The following is an 18382-nucleotide window of genomic DNA, read 5'->3' as shown; positions in this document are numbered from 1 at the left end:
TCATGTGCCAGCAATGCCCCTCTGCCATGTACATTGCTCAAACTGGACAGTCTCTACGTAAAAGAATAAATGGACACAAATCAGATGTCAAGAATTATAACATTCATAAACCAGTCGGAGAACACTTCAATCTCTCTGGTCACGCAATTACAGACATGAAGGTCGCTATCTTAAGAAAAAAAAACTTCAAATCCAGACTCCAGCAAGAAACTGCTGAATTGGAATTCATTTGCAAATTGGATACTATTAATTTAGGCTTAAATAGAGACTGGGAGTGGCTAAGCCATTATGCAAGGTAGTCTATTTCTCCTTGTTTTTTCCTACCCCCCCGCAGACGTTCTGGTTAAACTTGAATTTATGCTGGAAATGGCCCACCTTGATTATCATACATATTGTAAGGAGAGTGGTCAGTTTGGATGAGCTATTACCAGCAGGAGAGTGAGTTTGTGTGTGTGGGGGGGGGTGAGAAAACCTGGATTTGTGCTGGAAATGGCCCACCTTGATTATCATACACATTGTAAAGAGAGTGGTCACTTTGGATGAGCTATTACCAGCAGGAGAGTGAGTTTGTGTGTGGGGGCCGGAGGGTGAGAAAACCTGGATTTGTGTTGGAAATGGCCCAACTTGATTATCATACACATTGTAAGGAGAGTGATCACTTTAGATAAGCTATTACCAGCAGGAGAGTGGGGTGGGAGGAGGTATTGTTTCATGGTCTCTGTGTATATAATGTCTTCTGCAGTTTCCACAGTATGCATCCGATGAAGTGAGCTGTAGCTCACGAAAGCTTATGCTCAAATAAATTGGTTAGTCTCTAAGGTGCCACAAGTACTCCTTTTCTTTTTGTGAACACAGACTAACACGGCTGTTACTCTGAAACCTGATTTGATTCCATGACCAAGTTAGTTTGGGAATTGTAACCAATATAACAATACATTCCAAATCTCAATGCTCAAGGCAAACACTTGTGGGGTGAAAAATTCTGTACATAAAGCCTCTAAGCACTATTTACTGTAGCTGATACATACCACTAATATGCTATAAGCAATGGATGTAGAGGACAATGGGGGAAACTACCTTTAATGACAATGGACAAGACATAAAGGCTGAAGAGGGAAACAAAAGTGCAAAACACAACAGAAAATGTGTTCTAAAAGGCCAGAGATCTGAATCTGAGAAATTGCCTCCAACTTCACATTATTTTTTAAAAATACGAGCTTATATGTGTTGCGATACGAAAGCTTTGCAAGTTTACTTTAAAAACTTACAGGAATGATTTTAAGCCAGTTTTAATTTAGGCCTATTCCATTACAAAATTAGCATCTTCTGCAATCTCAATTTATTGCTCCATTGTGAAACCTCTTGTGATACATAAACAAATCTCTGAAGGGAAACAAATCAATAAAATGTCTAATTTAATTAACCATGGTTTTAGATTCATCAAGACAACTCTACAAAAAATAAACCGCTTACTTGTCAGTATTTTCCATGTCTTCTTTTCATCATCATAATACTGAACCAAATTGCTGGGTAGCCGGTCAGGTCCGGGAGGCAATCCTCCGACTAATAACAGCATTTTCTTATTGGAGCGAATTCTTCACCCAAAACAAGAGAAAAGATGAATAACTATATTATTGTAGAGTATTTTTAGTGGCAACAAAATCACAACCATCAAAAGAATGTTCACTGCTTGCAGTTTTCTATTTCATTTTTTGCATTTCTTTCCCCAATCATGTCTCAACAATTTTTGAACCAAGCAGAAAAATGATCAGAAAAGCTGCATATCCCTCTACTCATGGAATAAGCAGCTTCCTTTATGCAATTTGTTAGAGGTTCATTCTAGAACGACCTTTTTCTTATATTATCCCTTTAAATCATCACTCTTTACAGCTGAATACACATGAAATGCTCTGGAGTTGTACTAAGGTTAAGCATTAAAGTTGCATGTCAAAAATCGTATTAGTCAAAATCATTATTATAAGCCATTCTACACTCAAAGAACCTTGAAAAAATTAAGGTTATGCAGAGAGTTTGTGAGCCAACTCTTTAATCACACACTGAACTTCCAGTACTACAGTTTAGTACAATTAGTAGCACCAGGCAAACGGTTATGGGTTAAACGCTAACTTACAAGTACTTTTTTGTTTGTTTAATTTAGCCCAGACTCCTGCTTTCCCATTCCCTCCCCTCCATCCCCCCATTTTCTTTGCTCTCCCCCTGTGCACCACTGGCTATAGCAACACCAATTGGTAAAAATGAGACTGTGATGTTGTTGTGAGCCTCCCCAGAGTGGAGCCCTGCCAATGCTTGCTACTGATCCAGCGGCATGAACCTGCTCGACTGTGCAAAGTCACTCTAATTCCCTCTCTCTGTTTTTCTACCTTCTCCCCCAGGGGGCAACCACTGAAAGGAGTGACTACCCACCCATCAAGAACTGGCAATTCGCTGCTATTAACCGTGACCGTGATTCCCAATCTGCTTGGCAGTTCTTAAGAATAGGACTGCAATGTCTCATATGCAGTAAAAGCAGTTATATGCACCCTGGACTCCACCACTACACCTGATGAACGTACATTTCTTTGCAATGTTAATGGATTTAGCACAATTGTATGTGAAGAGGGGAAGGAAGTCCTAGACCCCCAGATGAGTCCTGATGCTTTAATAGAAATTCAAGTATATGTTAAGTGACTATCAGTCACCCTAAGCCTGAAAATGATAAATAAAGAACCCTGATATAACAATTCATTCTATATATGATGGTGATATAGCATTTTAAAATACATCCATACTATTTATTGTCCATAAGGGACAGCATGTTTGCCATAATACACCCTTGCTATACACCAGTGCTTTGTTGAGTAGAATGGTGTTATTGGCACTAATTTACATATTTTTAATGAACATTCCTTGCAAGGAAAGCCAGAGAACTCCATTAATCAAGCTCCATTATCACTAAATTTTGTACTCACAACAACAGGGTGAACTCTCTGCACAGAAACCCCATTATCAGTAATACACTCCAGTAGAGGGAGCCTTATCACTGATGTCCATAGACTATTTTTTTAAAATACAGTTTACATTATTATTTGGCAAGACTGTGATTGTCTGAGAGACTAATTTACACTTATGTTCATACTGCACCCTATTTAAAATTTGTGCACAATAAACTCTAGCAAGTTTTGATTTTCTTTCAATATTCGTTGCCTTTAGATATGTGCTATCCCACCTGATCTTAATCAGAGAGAGAATGTACAATGGGAGATTCCATCTACTTTAAGGTTACGAATCAAACCTTTCGGATGGTACTGTGATATGTTGCTACACAGAGTACAATTATAGTTCTAGATATTTGGGAAATACAACATCAGAAAGACAGATAGGGGATGCTATAACAGATAAATTAATTTCAGAATAAATAAATCTAAGGCTTTTGTAAATTGCCGAACTGACAGCTTAGGAAATGGAAACCCTCATTTTATGTACAGAATTTATATAGCAGGGACAGTGACAGAGCAAGATTCTCCACTGTCTTACCAATGTGCCTGAACCCTGATTTGGAGTGAGTCATTCCGTCTTCCTGACGATTCAGTCTTTGGCCTATGCGCCAAAACTTCTATTTATTGTCAGATGATGGTTGTTACCAGTCTGCTAGACTCCATATGTAAGTAAGATCAGAAGTTGGCTCACAGTCATTGCCAGAATGGACCGGATTCAAACTATAACTTAGCTGTCAAAGCTTCCATATATATTACTAATTCCCTGAGATATTCAGTTCTTCCAAAGAAAGATGTTTAATGAAAGTATGGTAGACAGAAAATATGCAACATAAGAGAATGCTAAACTCTTTTTTTTTGTGACTGCACATGTAACTAGTGGCACAGAAAACTGGAGACATAAATTAGTTATGCCTGATCATCCCTAATGATAGAGAATAAATTGTTTATTCCAACCCTCTTGTGTTGTATGTTATAGTTATCTCACGATCAATTCTACTTGTATTATAAAAATTTGAATGCTCTTGTAAGATCTAGTTGATAAAGGAACATATTTCAGTTTTCAACTTTCATCTAATAAACTCCTTTCTCCTCAAAGCATGGTGAAAATCCAATGAACAAATAAGGCTTAATGGCTAAGGTGCAAAATGAAATCACAGAATCACAGAATATGTCAGACTTAACTTTGAATTTCAAGACTTTGGCACCATGCAATCCACCCTCAATTTTATTTAAACAAAACCCAACTTGTATATTTACAGTATCCTGAAGAGGGAGTGACACATCTATAAAAGAAATGTTTTTTTAAAATGTTTTAGTCAATGAGGTAAATAAGAATAGCTTTATAAAAGTTCGTATGAATTCAGTAGCCAGGATCTTTTTGAGGAAAAGCATCTGGATCTTTCAGATAATTACTATGTTTTTTATCTAAAACGTGCACTATTTAATTGATTTATGTTCAGAAACATTCCAATGTATTGGGTAAATACAAGTGTCGATATTTCTTTATAAAGCATGCTTTATTGGCTTGGTAGACTAGATCCAAAGGTGCTTTTCTTATCTTTGGAGTAAATGCATCTAGTCTAGGTTTTGAAATATGTATTTTTATTTACTGGATCATACTTTAACCGTGTTTGATATTACATCCAGTAACAGTACTACAGCAGAATGTTAACCTACACGCACATGAGACGTGAAACATCTCACTGTTCATAGGCAGTAACCTATTTTCAAACATTAATGTAATTAAATAAAAACAGGAAGATAAAAGCAGAGTCTAAAGCTCATGTGATTGCTAGCAGAACCCTAAGAGAGATATTTTCCCTATTACATTGCTACTGATTTGTTATTTTGATAATATGCAATTATCATCTGAAACACTTCAGGTTGCAACTGAAACTTTCTTTTTATAGTCTGTGTTTCATAGTATTGTATGTCACATGACATATTAATAGGATGTGATTCACATTCACACTCATATGGCTATTTATATTTGCTGATACTTAGTTAATACTAGTAGATCCCAACCTGGGGCCGTTGAAATGTTGTTGACCGTAGCAGGCATGCTTGTGTAGTATTAAAAGCTGATATATGCTACTCTAAGTAACTTTTCCTGTAAACGGTTTTTTGACACCCAGGCTCCACGGGGTCTATTCTACCCAATGCAGACACATACTCCTGTTAATTATTATTATTATTATTTTCACAGAGATGGCTGCTTCTATATGAAAATCTCAAAAAAATTAATAAACCTTAATTAAGACTCACCGAACCCCAAGCCATGTGGAATTTATTTTACCTATTTCAGGGTGTGTAAAGTCTAGCAAAAATATTTTAAGGCCAAAATTTTAAAACTTGGATGTCTCAAGTCAGGCACAAAAACCTGTATCTTTAAACACCTATATGAGTGGACTGATTTTCAAAGATGCTGAATTCCCGTAACTCCTACTGACGTCAAAGGAAGCTGTAAGTGCTCAGCATCTCTGAAAACCTGGCCACTGATTTAGTAGTCTAAGCTAACTTTACGTTCACAGGTTGAAAATTTTAGCCGAAAGGCATGCCTAGACGGCATTCTTCTTTTGGCGGCGTGTTCAGTAGCCACCCTAGCACAGGTATAACTGCAGTGGAGCTGGTGACACACAACTTAGGCGAGTACAACCAAGACACGCCTGATGGGTGTGGATATGCACATGAGTACATACCCTTCATGGCTCAACTAAGCCATACCTTCCCATCTACACTGCTATTTTTAGCAGTGTAGTGTCCTGCTGCCTCCTTGCTGCTAGAACCTTTCCCCTCCACAGGAACAGGCTTCACCAGTAGGGAAAGACTGTGGCAGGAGGAAGGCAGGGAAAAAGGCTCAGGTAGCTCCCTGCTACTGAGCCTTTCCTTGATGCAGGTAAAGACTCTGGCAACAGTGAAAAGCTTTGGCAGGGGGGTTTCCCCAGTGCCTCCTCCCTGCCAGACCGTTTCCTTGCTGCAGTGAAAGATTTTGCCAGCAGGAAACTACTGAAGCCTTTCCCTGCTGCCTGAGTATTTCACTGACACGTGTAGCTATCCACCGCATTGTGGACGCTTCTTGCTTTTCACAACAGCATGAAGTTTCACACATCCTACATGCTGCCCTGCCAGTGGTGTGTAAAATAGATATAGTCTAAATGACTTGCTCATCATTATGCAGTGGTAGAGACAGGCACAGAACTCAGAAGTCCTGACATAAAGTCCCCATCCAAAGCAAGTATGCAGTCCTGCCATCCCCATGTTAAAGTAAAACAATACCAGGGAAAATATCTTCCTTGCTGATTTAATTTTTTCTGATTAACCACCCCCTGCTGGGCTTTCCTCATCTCTGTAGCTACTCATAGCAGTTCAGAAGTCTCTCTGTTGGGGAAGGAAGGAAAACCCCACCTATTCCAGGTCTGAAAGATTCCAAACTGAATATGAAAACATCATATTAATGTTTAAAGAATAGATTGGAATAAAATCCAGAAATATCAATCTTAACTCTTTACACATATTGTATATGCTATTAAAAGTAATTAAGAAAAATGCAGTTTAGGGGGGATCCAGATTGGTGGTTATGTCAATCAAAGAACAGAAATTAGTAGCTAAAAAATGTGACCCCCAGTTCAGTAAGCCACGATCACCTTTTTGCACATGTTTAAATGCCACTGAAGTCAATTATGTACTTTTCTGAATGGGGCCTATATAGGCCAACCTAGCACTGTTCAAAATAATAAGTAGTAAGAGTCCTAAGAAATGATACTGGCAGAATGAGCTGGGTTAGTTACCAGTATAAACAAATAATTGTTTTAAGGCTCAGATTTGACCTAAAAGTTAAAAATACAGCCTCATTCAGCCCATGTGTTATTAGTCCATTAGTTTAAATGAAGTCACACCAGGGTTTAGTTTGGCCCACTGTGTCCATGACAGTTCTTGGAAAACTTTTTTCCCAAAAGATGCATCTGGATGGAACAGTGTCCAGTTCATAGCGCCTAACAAAAGTCCGAACAGAGAATCAGATTGCTGCACTGCAAATTTCTTCTGCTGCTGTGGCCATCCTCTTGGATGAGGGTATTGGTCTTGCAGAATTTGCTATAAATCCCTAAAGAACCACCTTGCCAAGTTCTATACAGCCTCTTTTAATGCAAGATATGAGCCATCTGAAGATTGTTTACTTTGATGCTTTTTGTCTTTTGCAGTTTAGATACAAAACCAAAGTAAGTTCAGAGGCTTCATCCATCTCTTTTTTACTCTTTATGGGCATTTTGAGAACTCTTTTCACAGCACATTTACACCACAGCTTTCCTTTTTCATGCTCCGGTTTAGGGCTGAAATTTGGGAAGACAGTCTCTTGTGGCTGGTGAATTGACATTGGACATAAGTGGCGGGGATGTTTTAAGAACTACCTTAATGCTGTGGGAATACAATATAAGGTCTTCTAAGGCTAACATACCCCGTGCTGACCCTCTCATTTCACAGGTAAACATGACTAGAAACATTCATTTAACAGACAGAAGATACCAGGATACAGAGGTTCAAATGTGGGCTTACTGACGGTTTGGAACACCAAATTTAAGTTTCGGTTTGGACACAATTTTATTGATAGGCTTTATTAGATTCAGAAACTAATTGGGGATGTATATGTATCTAGGATCTTTTATCTGACCCTAACATAACTGAGAGACAAGGTGGGCGAGGTAATATCTTTTATTGGACCAACTTCTGTCGGTAAGATAGACAAGCTTTGGAGCTACACAGAGCTCTTCTTCAACTGGCAGAGCAAGGGTCTAAACTTTTAGAGTACTCAAAGTGTGCCCTAAGGGCACGCCCTTCTGTAGGAAGTCTGGGATGTGGGGAATATTTTTTTCTTAGGGTCACAGTTCTTGTCTCAATACCAATATATGAATTTTAGTCAAATCCTGAAGTGTGCTCTATAGGTTCCTTACACAACAATATCCCATAAATGATTTGGTTAGAACAATTTTTTTTTCCAACATATTCCTTTCCTTAGGAGGAGGCATCTATGAGGAACTGAATGGTGGTCCCACTGATGTCATCACTGAGTCTAAGAAACAGAGTCTTCTCATTCAGTTTGATGCCATGAAGATGGTAGATATTCTTTCTGATTTTATTCTCTGTATAGGCCTGCTTAGCAGAGTACCCAGAGACAATATACCGTATATATTGTAGTAGAATTAATAGCTACATCTGTCTAAGCCTGCATTTGATGACTCCAAGAAATAACCTTTTCGCCATTCATTTCCTTGGGAGAGGAAGGGTTGATTGGGGATTGACCTGCAGACTATTTGAGGGCTTGGGGATCTGGGACAGGAAATGGTGTATGACATTGGGTAGAGGTTGGGGGCAGTAAAGAACAACAAGCTGGGGGAGTGAACTGTTGTGGGGACTGATGTCTGTTTGTGATCCTCTTGATCTATTGAAATGATTTCATTTTTGTCCAGCACACAGAGCACTGGATAAGTACTTCATAAATAAATAAGAGATAAGATACTCATTCCTAGAAAAAAAAATTTAATCTTTGTCTTGTGATTGACCTTGGAAGCAGAAGTCTAACTTGAGGTTGACTGTATCAATGAGAAATATGATTGAAGATTTCATGATTAAAGCACTGTTGATGAGGTTGCCTGCTAACCAGTATGCTTTTTTAAAATGTTTGTTTCCTTTTATGTACATTTCCTATATGATTGTCAATATGGAATTTCCACCCAGTCTATTAAGACTAATGATTCCTGAGGTGACCCGGAGTTCTGAATACCTTTCAGACTTTTTTACTAACGCAATCACTGCTTGGTTTCATGTTGTTACTAACTTGTGATGGTTTCTGAGTTGATTCTGAAAAGTTAAGATAGCAGGCTTCTCTGTTCTTAGTTCCAGGACACTCAGATTGAATATCTTCTCATTTGGTGGCTAGATCCCCTGTGTTGTTATATGAACTAAGTATGGGCTGCTGTCCTTGAAGGTTGGCCTCCATTATTACTGTTTCTGTCAGAGGAACATCCAATAATGACCTTTTCATCATTGTCTCCTTGCATTACTAGCTTATTATTCATGTTGACTAGAGATTGGTACCAGCTCTTCATAAAGAATCTTTGTAGTTATCGCATATGGAATCTTGCCAAGGTTGTTATATCAGTACCTGAAACCACTGTTCCTTGTAGCTTGAGACAGACACTAATATATGCTTTCTTTGCCCGTGTTCCATTGTGAATGGCCAGCCAAACTTATCTTCTTGAATCTTTTCTCTGTCAAAGGCATCTCTCATCTTGTGTCATGACTATGTTGAAACCAGCTTCTTTTTGTGGAAATGTATTATGAATCCATGTTTCTGTATTTCTGTCGCTGCTGAGTTAGTCACTTCCTATACTTGCTCCTATACTCCTATGATTATATCCACACTAGAAAGTCATCCAAGCACCAGTATCTGTAAATTCACTGAGACCTGAGCTTTGCAACCGTGTCTACTAACAACCCAATGAATCCCTGAGGAACTCAATCTGATCTCAGTGGAAGGAACTTATACTCACAATGTTTAGCTTAGTAAGTGAATAATAGAAACCTTCCGTGCCAGTCTTATTGGCATGTAGACCTTTAAAAGATCTATGAATGTTATTAAGTTTCCTGATGATATGGGCCTTTGCTTGATTACAATGTTGGAAGTATGTGTCAGGGTCCCCACAGCTGAACCCAGACCCAGCTCATTGCCTTCAGACACACCCTTAAACCCTGCAGCAGGGGAGGGTCCCTGGCTGCTTAATAGTGTTCCATGCCTGCAGCCATTTTCCTGGTCCTGCTCCCTACTCTCAGCTCCTTCCCTGCTCCTGCCTCTTGCTCTGTGTTCCTAGATCCACCCCTGGTTTTCTCCCCCTGGCTCAGAGTTCCAGATTCCTGCTCCTGCACCTGCTCCAGCTAATAATCTGGTTCTGATGCTTGACTACTGATTCCTAGCTCTTGACAATGGTTCACTACCTGGACTTGGTATCTCGGCTCCTGATTTGGGCTCTTGCCACTAGACTTGGTCACCTCCGCTCCACTAGGCCAATCTCCTGCCCTGACCATTAAGTAAGACTGACTACAGCCTGATTCATAACAGTATGTGGCTGTTGGGGTACTCTACCTCAATTTATTCTTTCTTGCTATCTATGGTTCCTTTTCATTAGGAAGCTGGTCTTAGGAAATGAGAATTACTGCTGTTATCTGAGTAGAAGTGATCTTGGCTTGATTTCTCTCCTTCATTGCCTCTGATCCTAAACGTGTTTCTCTTGTATCCTGAGCTCTTTCTAAAATTTCTCCCTTAGTCCCATAGGAGCTCTAAAAGAGCTGTCTGTTCCTTTAAGGATAGTTATCTACTTTTCCTCTCAGGTTTCTGAAGGAAAGACATTTTTATTTATTTATATTTTTTTGTCTGCTGCATCAGCTTCTACTTTTCCCAGCTTCTCCCTGAACAGTCTGCTTCTTTCAAACTTGGCAGGTGATAATATTTCTTCAAAGTTGGCTGTCTGCCTTCCAAGGACACAGCAAGAGATATCTACTAGCGACAATACTGGGTGCTATGGTCTTTAAGGGAAGTTACAGGATCCAGTGATTATCTCAGCTACGAAAAATGATGCCAAGAAGTATTTTGGATGATAGATTTTAACTTCCTATCCTTTGAAACTTCTATATATTTTATTTTGTTACAGGAGCTGGATGGGCAAAGCCAGTGGTGGATGTAAGAAGGAGCTGGATGGGCAAAGCCAGTGGTGAGTAGAGCTAGATGGGAAATGGCTTACCAGACAGATTTCAAGATTGTTCCCACCCTGAATATGGACAAAAAGTCAAACTTGAAATTTTTTAGTGAGTTATAAATAATAAATTATTATTAGTTATTAGTTTTATAATAATAAATTATAAATTAGTTATAAAATAAATAATGTAATAATAAAAAAATCGGTTCAGGTCAATTGAAACATTTCATTTTGATCTTTTTGAAATCTTTGTTTAGAGAATATCAAAATATTTTGTTTTGATAAATTCTGATTTTAAGTGAAGTTGCCTTAAATGGAGTGGATTTCTGAGTGAAGAAATTAATTGAAACTAACCCACTCCTGCAAAAAGTTTTGTTTTCAACAAATTAGCATTTTCCAGAGAAAAAACATTTTGCTGAAAAATTCCCAACCAGCTCTACAGTGGACTGCAGCCCAAAATTTCTCCTAAGGGGCCCCTCTAACTTCCCATATGTTTCTTCTTTTGGGAGAATATCTTGCTGTGCAAGAATAATCATGACTTTTGTCAGGGATGAAGCTGCATTCACTTTTTGGGATAGAGAGGGACTTCACTCCATTTTCTAAGATTTATCTGAACTATCAAATAGTGATCTTATTTTTACTGGGATTTTCCCTCAATGTGTGTTTTACAGAACTCAGATCTCTTTCTTGGGGAAAAAAACATTAGATGTTGATTTTATTTTCTATCTTCAGCTTTTCCTCACAAATATCCAGGCTGGTTATCACTCTTGAATATGGAGTTGAATGATTCTATTGAGGCAGACTTTTCATTTACAATAGCCAATAATTACAGATTCAGAATTTCAGAGTTCTCCTTCCTTCCTTGAGGAACTTCTCTGCCTTCAAGATCCATGTGCAGGAGGAAACACGTGCATGAGGCTATCCTCCTTCAGCCATCCTTACCTCTACCCTCCATGGGATTGGGATGCATGTTGGGGAAAGGGCAGCAGAAGAATGGATTTCGGGGGGATTCCCACTCAGAACACCAGTACAACTGGGAGACATGCATAGCCTCCTCCCTCTGGCTCCATAGTACTAACATGTAAAAGATAATACAGCCTGCCTCTGCTTGTTCCATGAAGCCTCCTTACTGATGGGGCTCCTCCTTTAGGTGAATTTCTGGGGCAACTGCAGTTAGAGCAGTGTTCTGAAGGAGTGGGCCACTGTGGGGAGAAGGTCTCATTGAATGCTCAGGTGGATCTCCTAGGAATCCCCAAAGTTTGTGAGCGGGCCTGTAGCCCATAGAGCACTCACCGCTGTGGTGCCTCCTGCTGGTTGTCCAAGAATTAACTCAATTCCAGCACTTGGAGCGCCTCCTCCTGGCCAGTGTCTCTCCTGCCTCAGGCCCTGTGTCCATCCCAGACCCCAGTGCCCCTTTCCTTAGGGTGCTGCCTACACCAGTACCCCCACACTCTGGGTCTCCCCTTCCAAGTGAACTCCAAACCCCTATATCCACCTTGCCTCAGTGGCTACTGCCAGTCATCATCTAGCCCCCTTTCTCTGAGGCAGACTAAAGTTTGTAATGGCCACTCATCACCAGCAAGGGGGTTGGACTTGCTGCCCTTCTTGGCCCAGCTGTCTCCCTGCAGCCCCAGTACCTCCTTTGGCTTTCCGCAAGGCCTCAGCCTGGGGACTCACCAGGCCTGAGCTGAGCTGAGCTGAGCTCTGCTCTGCTCCCAGGCAGCTACATACTCCCCACTCCAAGGCTGGAGTGAGACTTACCCAGCTACTCCCTAGAAGCCCTTCTTATACTGGCCCAGCTAGGCCCTGATTGGCTGCCTCAAGCCTTGGCTGCTGGTGGGTGCAGAGCACCCACTAATTTTTCCCCGTAAGTACCTGCCTGAACCAGGGCCTACATCAGGAGCAAAGAAGTCAGAGAAGTGACCAGCGCAAAATCAGTAAAAGGGATATCAGAATAAAGTTAAGCATGTGCTTAAGTGCTCTGCTGAATCACAGCCTGATTATTCAGCACCTTGCAGGATCAAGCCTCTAGCATACCAGTGTTTAATGGGAATATTACTCTTAAACTTTCTTTAAAATTACAGTTTAGTTGTAGTCTGAAAGGTAACTTTGGAAAAAAGTCATTATGGGAGGTTCCATCTTTATTGTCTCTGTGGCTTCCAGAAAGAATCTGCTTGGTTTATAGGTGGAAATCTGTTTTCTTTTACTAACTGAGACTCCTGAAAATCCAACATGAATGTCAAACTGGACTCTTTCTAGTTCATGTATCTGCAACAATACAGATTTTGCATTTGGAACTCAGTAAATAATTCTGTTCCTTCTGCATGAGCCAGAATAAAACCCCGTTCCCTTTTCCATAGCTATATTGGCTCTGCAGTGCCGAAAAGAGTGAAAACTTATTTTAGGCAGTAAAGTAAATAGATATGACTCAGAATACATTCAAGGGACAGCTCTATTAAGTAAGATGGTACCATTTTTATGTAGTTACTTTTAAAAGCAAAACAACCATATGTTAAGCTTTCTGACATTTACTCTTTCTACTTGGTGAGAATTTAAGAAATGTGACTAGGTCAAATCCCAAAGTAGTTGTGTACTATAATTTTCAAGTAGTACATTAGAGACAAAGGTGTTGTTTTAAGTAAGGAAGAAAGTTATCAGGTGAATTTTTAGTGTGTGTGGGATCTTCCCGATTTCTTCTATGCTTACCAAGCAGATGTCTATGTCACTGTGCTGTTTACTTCTCAGTAATTAAAAACTTTAGTGTACATAGGGAGTAACTTATCTCTTAAAGACCCATGAATCCTTTTTGAATAACCTTTGTTATAATTTTTTTTGAAGTTCTAATCTATTAAGATTATTATTGCTCCCAGGAAACCATAGTGAACTTTGACAATCCTACAAATATTTTTTCCATCCATTTATTTTACTGTTCAGTAATTTTTAGATATTATTTTTCAAATTCATAATTCCAGAAAATGTTGCCATGTCTTTTTTCTTAAAAATAACATGTTCACTGATTGTTAAGCCTATCAGATATCATAGTTTTAGCAAAACTATATCTAGCAGACAGCAAAAGCTTGTCTGGATAGGTGTATAAGTTTGTCCTTGTTTATTTCTTTCATTTCACTAGGTACAATAGTACTTCTTATGCAATAGACCAGTGCTTTGTATGTATTCTGAGTCATATTTAGTCAGTAAAGTAAGTAGATAAGTTTTCACTCTTGTCAGAACTTCAGAGCCAGTATAGCTAAGAGAGAGGGATCTGGGTTTTTAAAGGCATGTGTGGATCAGTACAATCTGATGGAACAATGAGGTGGCCTTAAGATCATCAAGACACAACAATGGATCTTGACTGAGCATTATCAATTCTGTGCTCTGCAATCCAGTCCCAAATATGAAAATACACAAAATGCATTCTGTATCCTAGTTTGTTTTGGTACTTTAATATTTAACACTTTATGAAAGGTTGTATGTATGTTTGTAAAATTAGATTTAAAATGTTTTAGACATACCACTTGTGATTCTCAAAACAAAACAGAAGCTAGTTACAATACTGTTTCTAAACATACGTTAAAGTTGAGAATGTGACAGTGTGTTATTCACCTTTTAAAGTTAATATAAGGATGTCTGGAATATTATCAACAATACCCAGACCTATTCTAAATAAAAAAAATGATTTTCATAGTCTCTCTTAGCCAATTAAACGACTGCCATTTAGGAGCCAATTTAAGTCTGTTAAGTACAATCCTTTATGTACTTTCCTGCTTTAAGTAAAAGACCGCTTCCAGCACCAGGAGTATCTGATTCTTACAGCATCCATGACACTTGTAAGCAGTCAGTGGTCAGAACACCACTACATATCCTTCAAATGATATGGACCAGTGAAGCTGGAAGGTATCTTCACTGAACCAAACAGCCTGGTATCTCAGCAATCCACCAGGACATGACATGACAGGACATGAGCCCCAGCATGCCCCAGGGTTGTGTGTGGAATCTAGACTGAAACAGGTAGTGGATTTTGCATTTTGAAAGTCAACTGTTCTGAATGTTGAAATCTAAGGATATTTACCAGAAATAATTTTTGCTACAAGTGTTTGTATTCTTTTTTTATTCCGATATTTACCAATGGGAATCATTTAGATACTTTGGTGATGGGTGCAAAAAATCCCTAAAACAGACAAACAGAGATAATAAAAGAAGGCACTTGTAGTATTTCTAAAGCTAAATCATTTGGGTACATACTAAAATTAGATTTTCAAAAAATAGTCTGCATTAACAGTAAAATATCATGTCATTTAAAATCTTAATATTATACCACTCTTTCCTATGAATACCAGGTATTAATAATAGCCCACTTAATATTAATAATAGTTAAAATGCAGAGCAAAATCTTCTAAACATGCTTTGATTTTTGTAATACTGTGTCATCGTATTTGCTTTATATCATTCAATTTTTTGAACAAAATGAAGTATACATGTAAGGGAAGAAAAATTAAACCCCTCAAATATCCTTTTAATTTAGTTTCTATTTACTAACTACTCATTAAACTATATGGAATGCTTTCACCTCCTGACACTAACCTCACATTGTCAGTCTTTTACATCACGATTCATTACCTCATTAACACGAAAATAACTGAGATGTCATAGATATAAACATTATGAAGTCACAAGTTTTGATGCATAATATGGAATTTATCTGAACATCAATAATATCAGAACAAGTATAACTGCAATTCTTCTTACAAAAATCAATTAATGGGATTTAAATATATGTATTGTATTGTACTGAAGATGCATCCCCTTCTTTAAAGAGATAGAATTGGGGGGAAATGGCCTATAATAATTACAAGAAGTTCTCAAGTTATGAATCTTTACATGCACAGTCAAATCTAACCTTTACACTTTAAGGCTATGGATTAGGCGTGATATCTTATGGAGTTGTGGTGATTACCACAATAGAAAGATGGGAAGCTGACAAGATACTAACTCCTAATGCAAACAGCCCTGGGAGCTCATAATAGGATTTAAAACTGATGCTAGTAAATCATGGCTGTTTGCCCATACAGTCTTCTTCCCACATTATATTTTAAGAGGCAGCTACTAAATCGTAATCCTGTTTGCAATACACACCTCTAAAAATAGTTTTGTAAATACCAAACTATACGGTGTTGTAGTGTCTGGAAAACAGCATAGTATCTTTTCCACTTTGCTGTATTTCCAACCACCCAGTACTGACAGTGGTATGCAGTGAGAAATTACCCCCTCCCTCTCTTTACCCTAGTCAGTTTCCGGTCAGACGTGTCCTAGCTTCATAAATGAATGGAGAGATTTTAAAAGACAGAAGCATTTTGCTCTCAGATATTAGACAGATCAGCATCAACTTCGGCATCAAAGCAACTTCTCTGATCACTGAGAAAAGGGGAGGGAACAAAACAAAGTTTGTTTGGCAGGGCTGGGGGAAAAGGGTAGCACCGCAATCGTTCATGTCCATCTTTGTCTGGGTTGTACTAAACAAGATGACACTGAAGACATGTGACACTTCATTAATCAAAAGTCCTTTTCCGGAGTCGAAGGTAGGTTAAAATATTACAAAGAGGTACAGCTAGCTAGGGCTATAGCAAAACCTTCTAGAAACGTTAGCTGCACAGCACAATCACTCCATATCAAACTGACCGCACAGATCATAACTAATGGGTCAACAACACTACCCACGTTTTTGTTCCTTTCGGGTGTAACAGACTTGGCATTTTTCTAATGCGCTTGTGGGTTTTATATCCGATACCTGTGGCTGTGTCTGCCCCCCGCCCCCAGCTCAGTGTGTGGGTGTGCTAGAGGGGGCTCCCTCCTCCCCGCTGCATGCCCCTCACCCCACCTCTCTTCCTTTGTTGGATCTTTTCAGGTTGAACTCAACTTTTACCCCTCCAGGCATTTACTGAAAACCACTAAGTTCGTGGCTGAATCACCCCCTCCCACCTGCCAGCCACTGTCCTCCATTCAGCTTCCCCAGCTCCCCCTTCCTTACCTGCTGGCCAGGCTCTGCCTGCAGTGCTGCCTGAAGGGCATCAGGTGGTAGTTCATGGCGTCCAGCAGCAGCTTCTGGCAGACGGGATCGGTGCGCATGAAATCCACGGACTGGACCCGCTCCACCAGCTCCGGGGCCGGAATGAGGGCGAAGCGGAGCCGCTTCATGAGGTCCGGGGCGTATTGCATGCGGGTCTCCCGGTCGTGCTCCAGCCAGAGCACGGACATTTGGAAGAGCGCCAGCTCCGATTCCACAGGGGGAGGCAGCGAGTCGAGCAGGGCGCGCATCTCCTCGAAGTTGAGCAGCAGCACGTCCTCCACCAGGTACTTGTTGGCCAGCTTCTTGGTCTCCTCCAGGCCGTGCAGGGCGGCGATCTTGCACACCTGCTTGTAGTTCTGCACCGAGATCTGGTCGTTGAGGAACTGCACGCACAGCTTGGTGACCTGCGGGATGTGCAGGATCTTGCTGACCGACAGCACCTCCTCCACCGTGTCCAGGGACAGGGTCACGTTGGCCGTGTACAGGTACTCCAGCACCAGGCGCAGCCCGATGGACGAGCAGCCTTGCAACACCAGGTTGTTGATGGCTCTGGGACTGGCCAGCAGCTTGTCCTCGGGGGAGGAAGAAGGGGTGCCCGGCTCCTCCTGCTGCTGCTCCTTGGGGGGTGCCCCCAGGCCCAGCCCGTCCTGAGCGCCCGGCCCCAGCGCCAGGGGTTGGGGGTGGCCGCCACCGCCGCTGCTGGAGAAGAGGGATCGGAAGTACTGGGAGCAGGAGGCCAGCACGGCCTTGTGGCAGTGGAACTGCTGGCCCTGGGCCGTCAGGGTCACGTCGCAGAAGAGCTGCTTCCTCCACAGCAGGTTGAGGCCATGCAGCAGGTTGTCGCTGTGGCTGGGGTCGAAGGTGGAGGTCCTGTCCCCGGATCTGGACATGGCGAGCAGCCTCAACGCACCTGCCTTTAAACCCTCCTCCAAGCTGGGCAAAGGAGGCAGGGGAAGGGAAGGGGACAACAATAAACACAGAGCTTTACAGCAGGCCTGGAGCACTCATCATTGCTAGATGTGCATGTTTGCAACGCAAGAGCCACTCCACTCAGCCGCCCCCTCCCCAGAGCAAGGGCCCTAAAGCCATGCACAGCAGCAGCAAGCTGGCGCCGGGTGCATCTGGGAGCTGGAGCCTGCACAAGCTCCTGGGGCCGGTGCCTGGCGCGGGGGCTTTGTCCTCCATGCACAGGGCTTGTGCAACTAGGGAGCAGAGGGAAGCAGAGGGGCAGGGAGGCGCGCGGCTTGGGGACCCCCCCCCACACACACACACAGTTTGCAAATCGTGCTTGTTTCCAGGGGAGGAGCGAGGAGTTGGGGGCTGTTTTCAAATGTGAAAACTCTGCGATGCGCCGAGAAACTAGCCACGGGCTGGCTGAGAAACCCCCCCCCCCCCCCCCGCGTCAGCCCAGCGCGGCAATACAGCCTCGGCGGCCCCCTGCCCAGCCTGTTGCTCTCCCTTCCCTTCTGCTGCTCGCGGCTCTATAGCGCCGGGCTCCGCTTAGCCCCGCTGCAGCCCGCGCGCGTCTGTGGCCCGGGGGCCGGCGCTGCCCCGCGCTCCCGCCGCTCCGCTTGCGC

General features: G+C 41.3%; 1 protein-coding gene across 6 annotated transcripts in view; it reads right to left on the bottom strand.

Annotated features, from left to right (window-relative positions):
* The window catches only part of KLHL14 (kelch like family member 14), an 86237-nt gene that overhangs the window by 66752 nt on the left and 1103 nt on the right, over window positions 1-18382 (bottom strand). For all 6 annotated transcript variants that reach the window (XR_012157227.1, XR_012157229.1, XR_012157228.1 and 3 more), the window contains exons 2-3: window positions 16767-17738; window positions 1474-1595 (exon numbers count right to left, since the gene is read on the bottom strand). Coding sequence is in view for 3 of the 6 variants with exons in the window: in XM_073331290.1 (XP_073187391.1) it covers window positions 1474-1595; window positions 16767-17695 (1051 nt within the window). In the remaining 3 variants the exon portion in view is untranslated. The remainder of the gene's footprint in view (window positions 1-1473; window positions 1596-16766; window positions 17739-18382) is intronic.

The sequence above is a fragment of the Lepidochelys kempii genome, chromosome 2, assembly GCF_965140265.1.
Source record: "Lepidochelys kempii isolate rLepKem1 chromosome 2, rLepKem1.hap2, whole genome shotgun sequence".
Taxonomy (NCBI): Eukaryota; Metazoa; Chordata; order Testudines; family Cheloniidae; genus Lepidochelys; species Lepidochelys kempii.
This window is presented reverse-complemented; position numbering and strand designations above follow the sequence as displayed.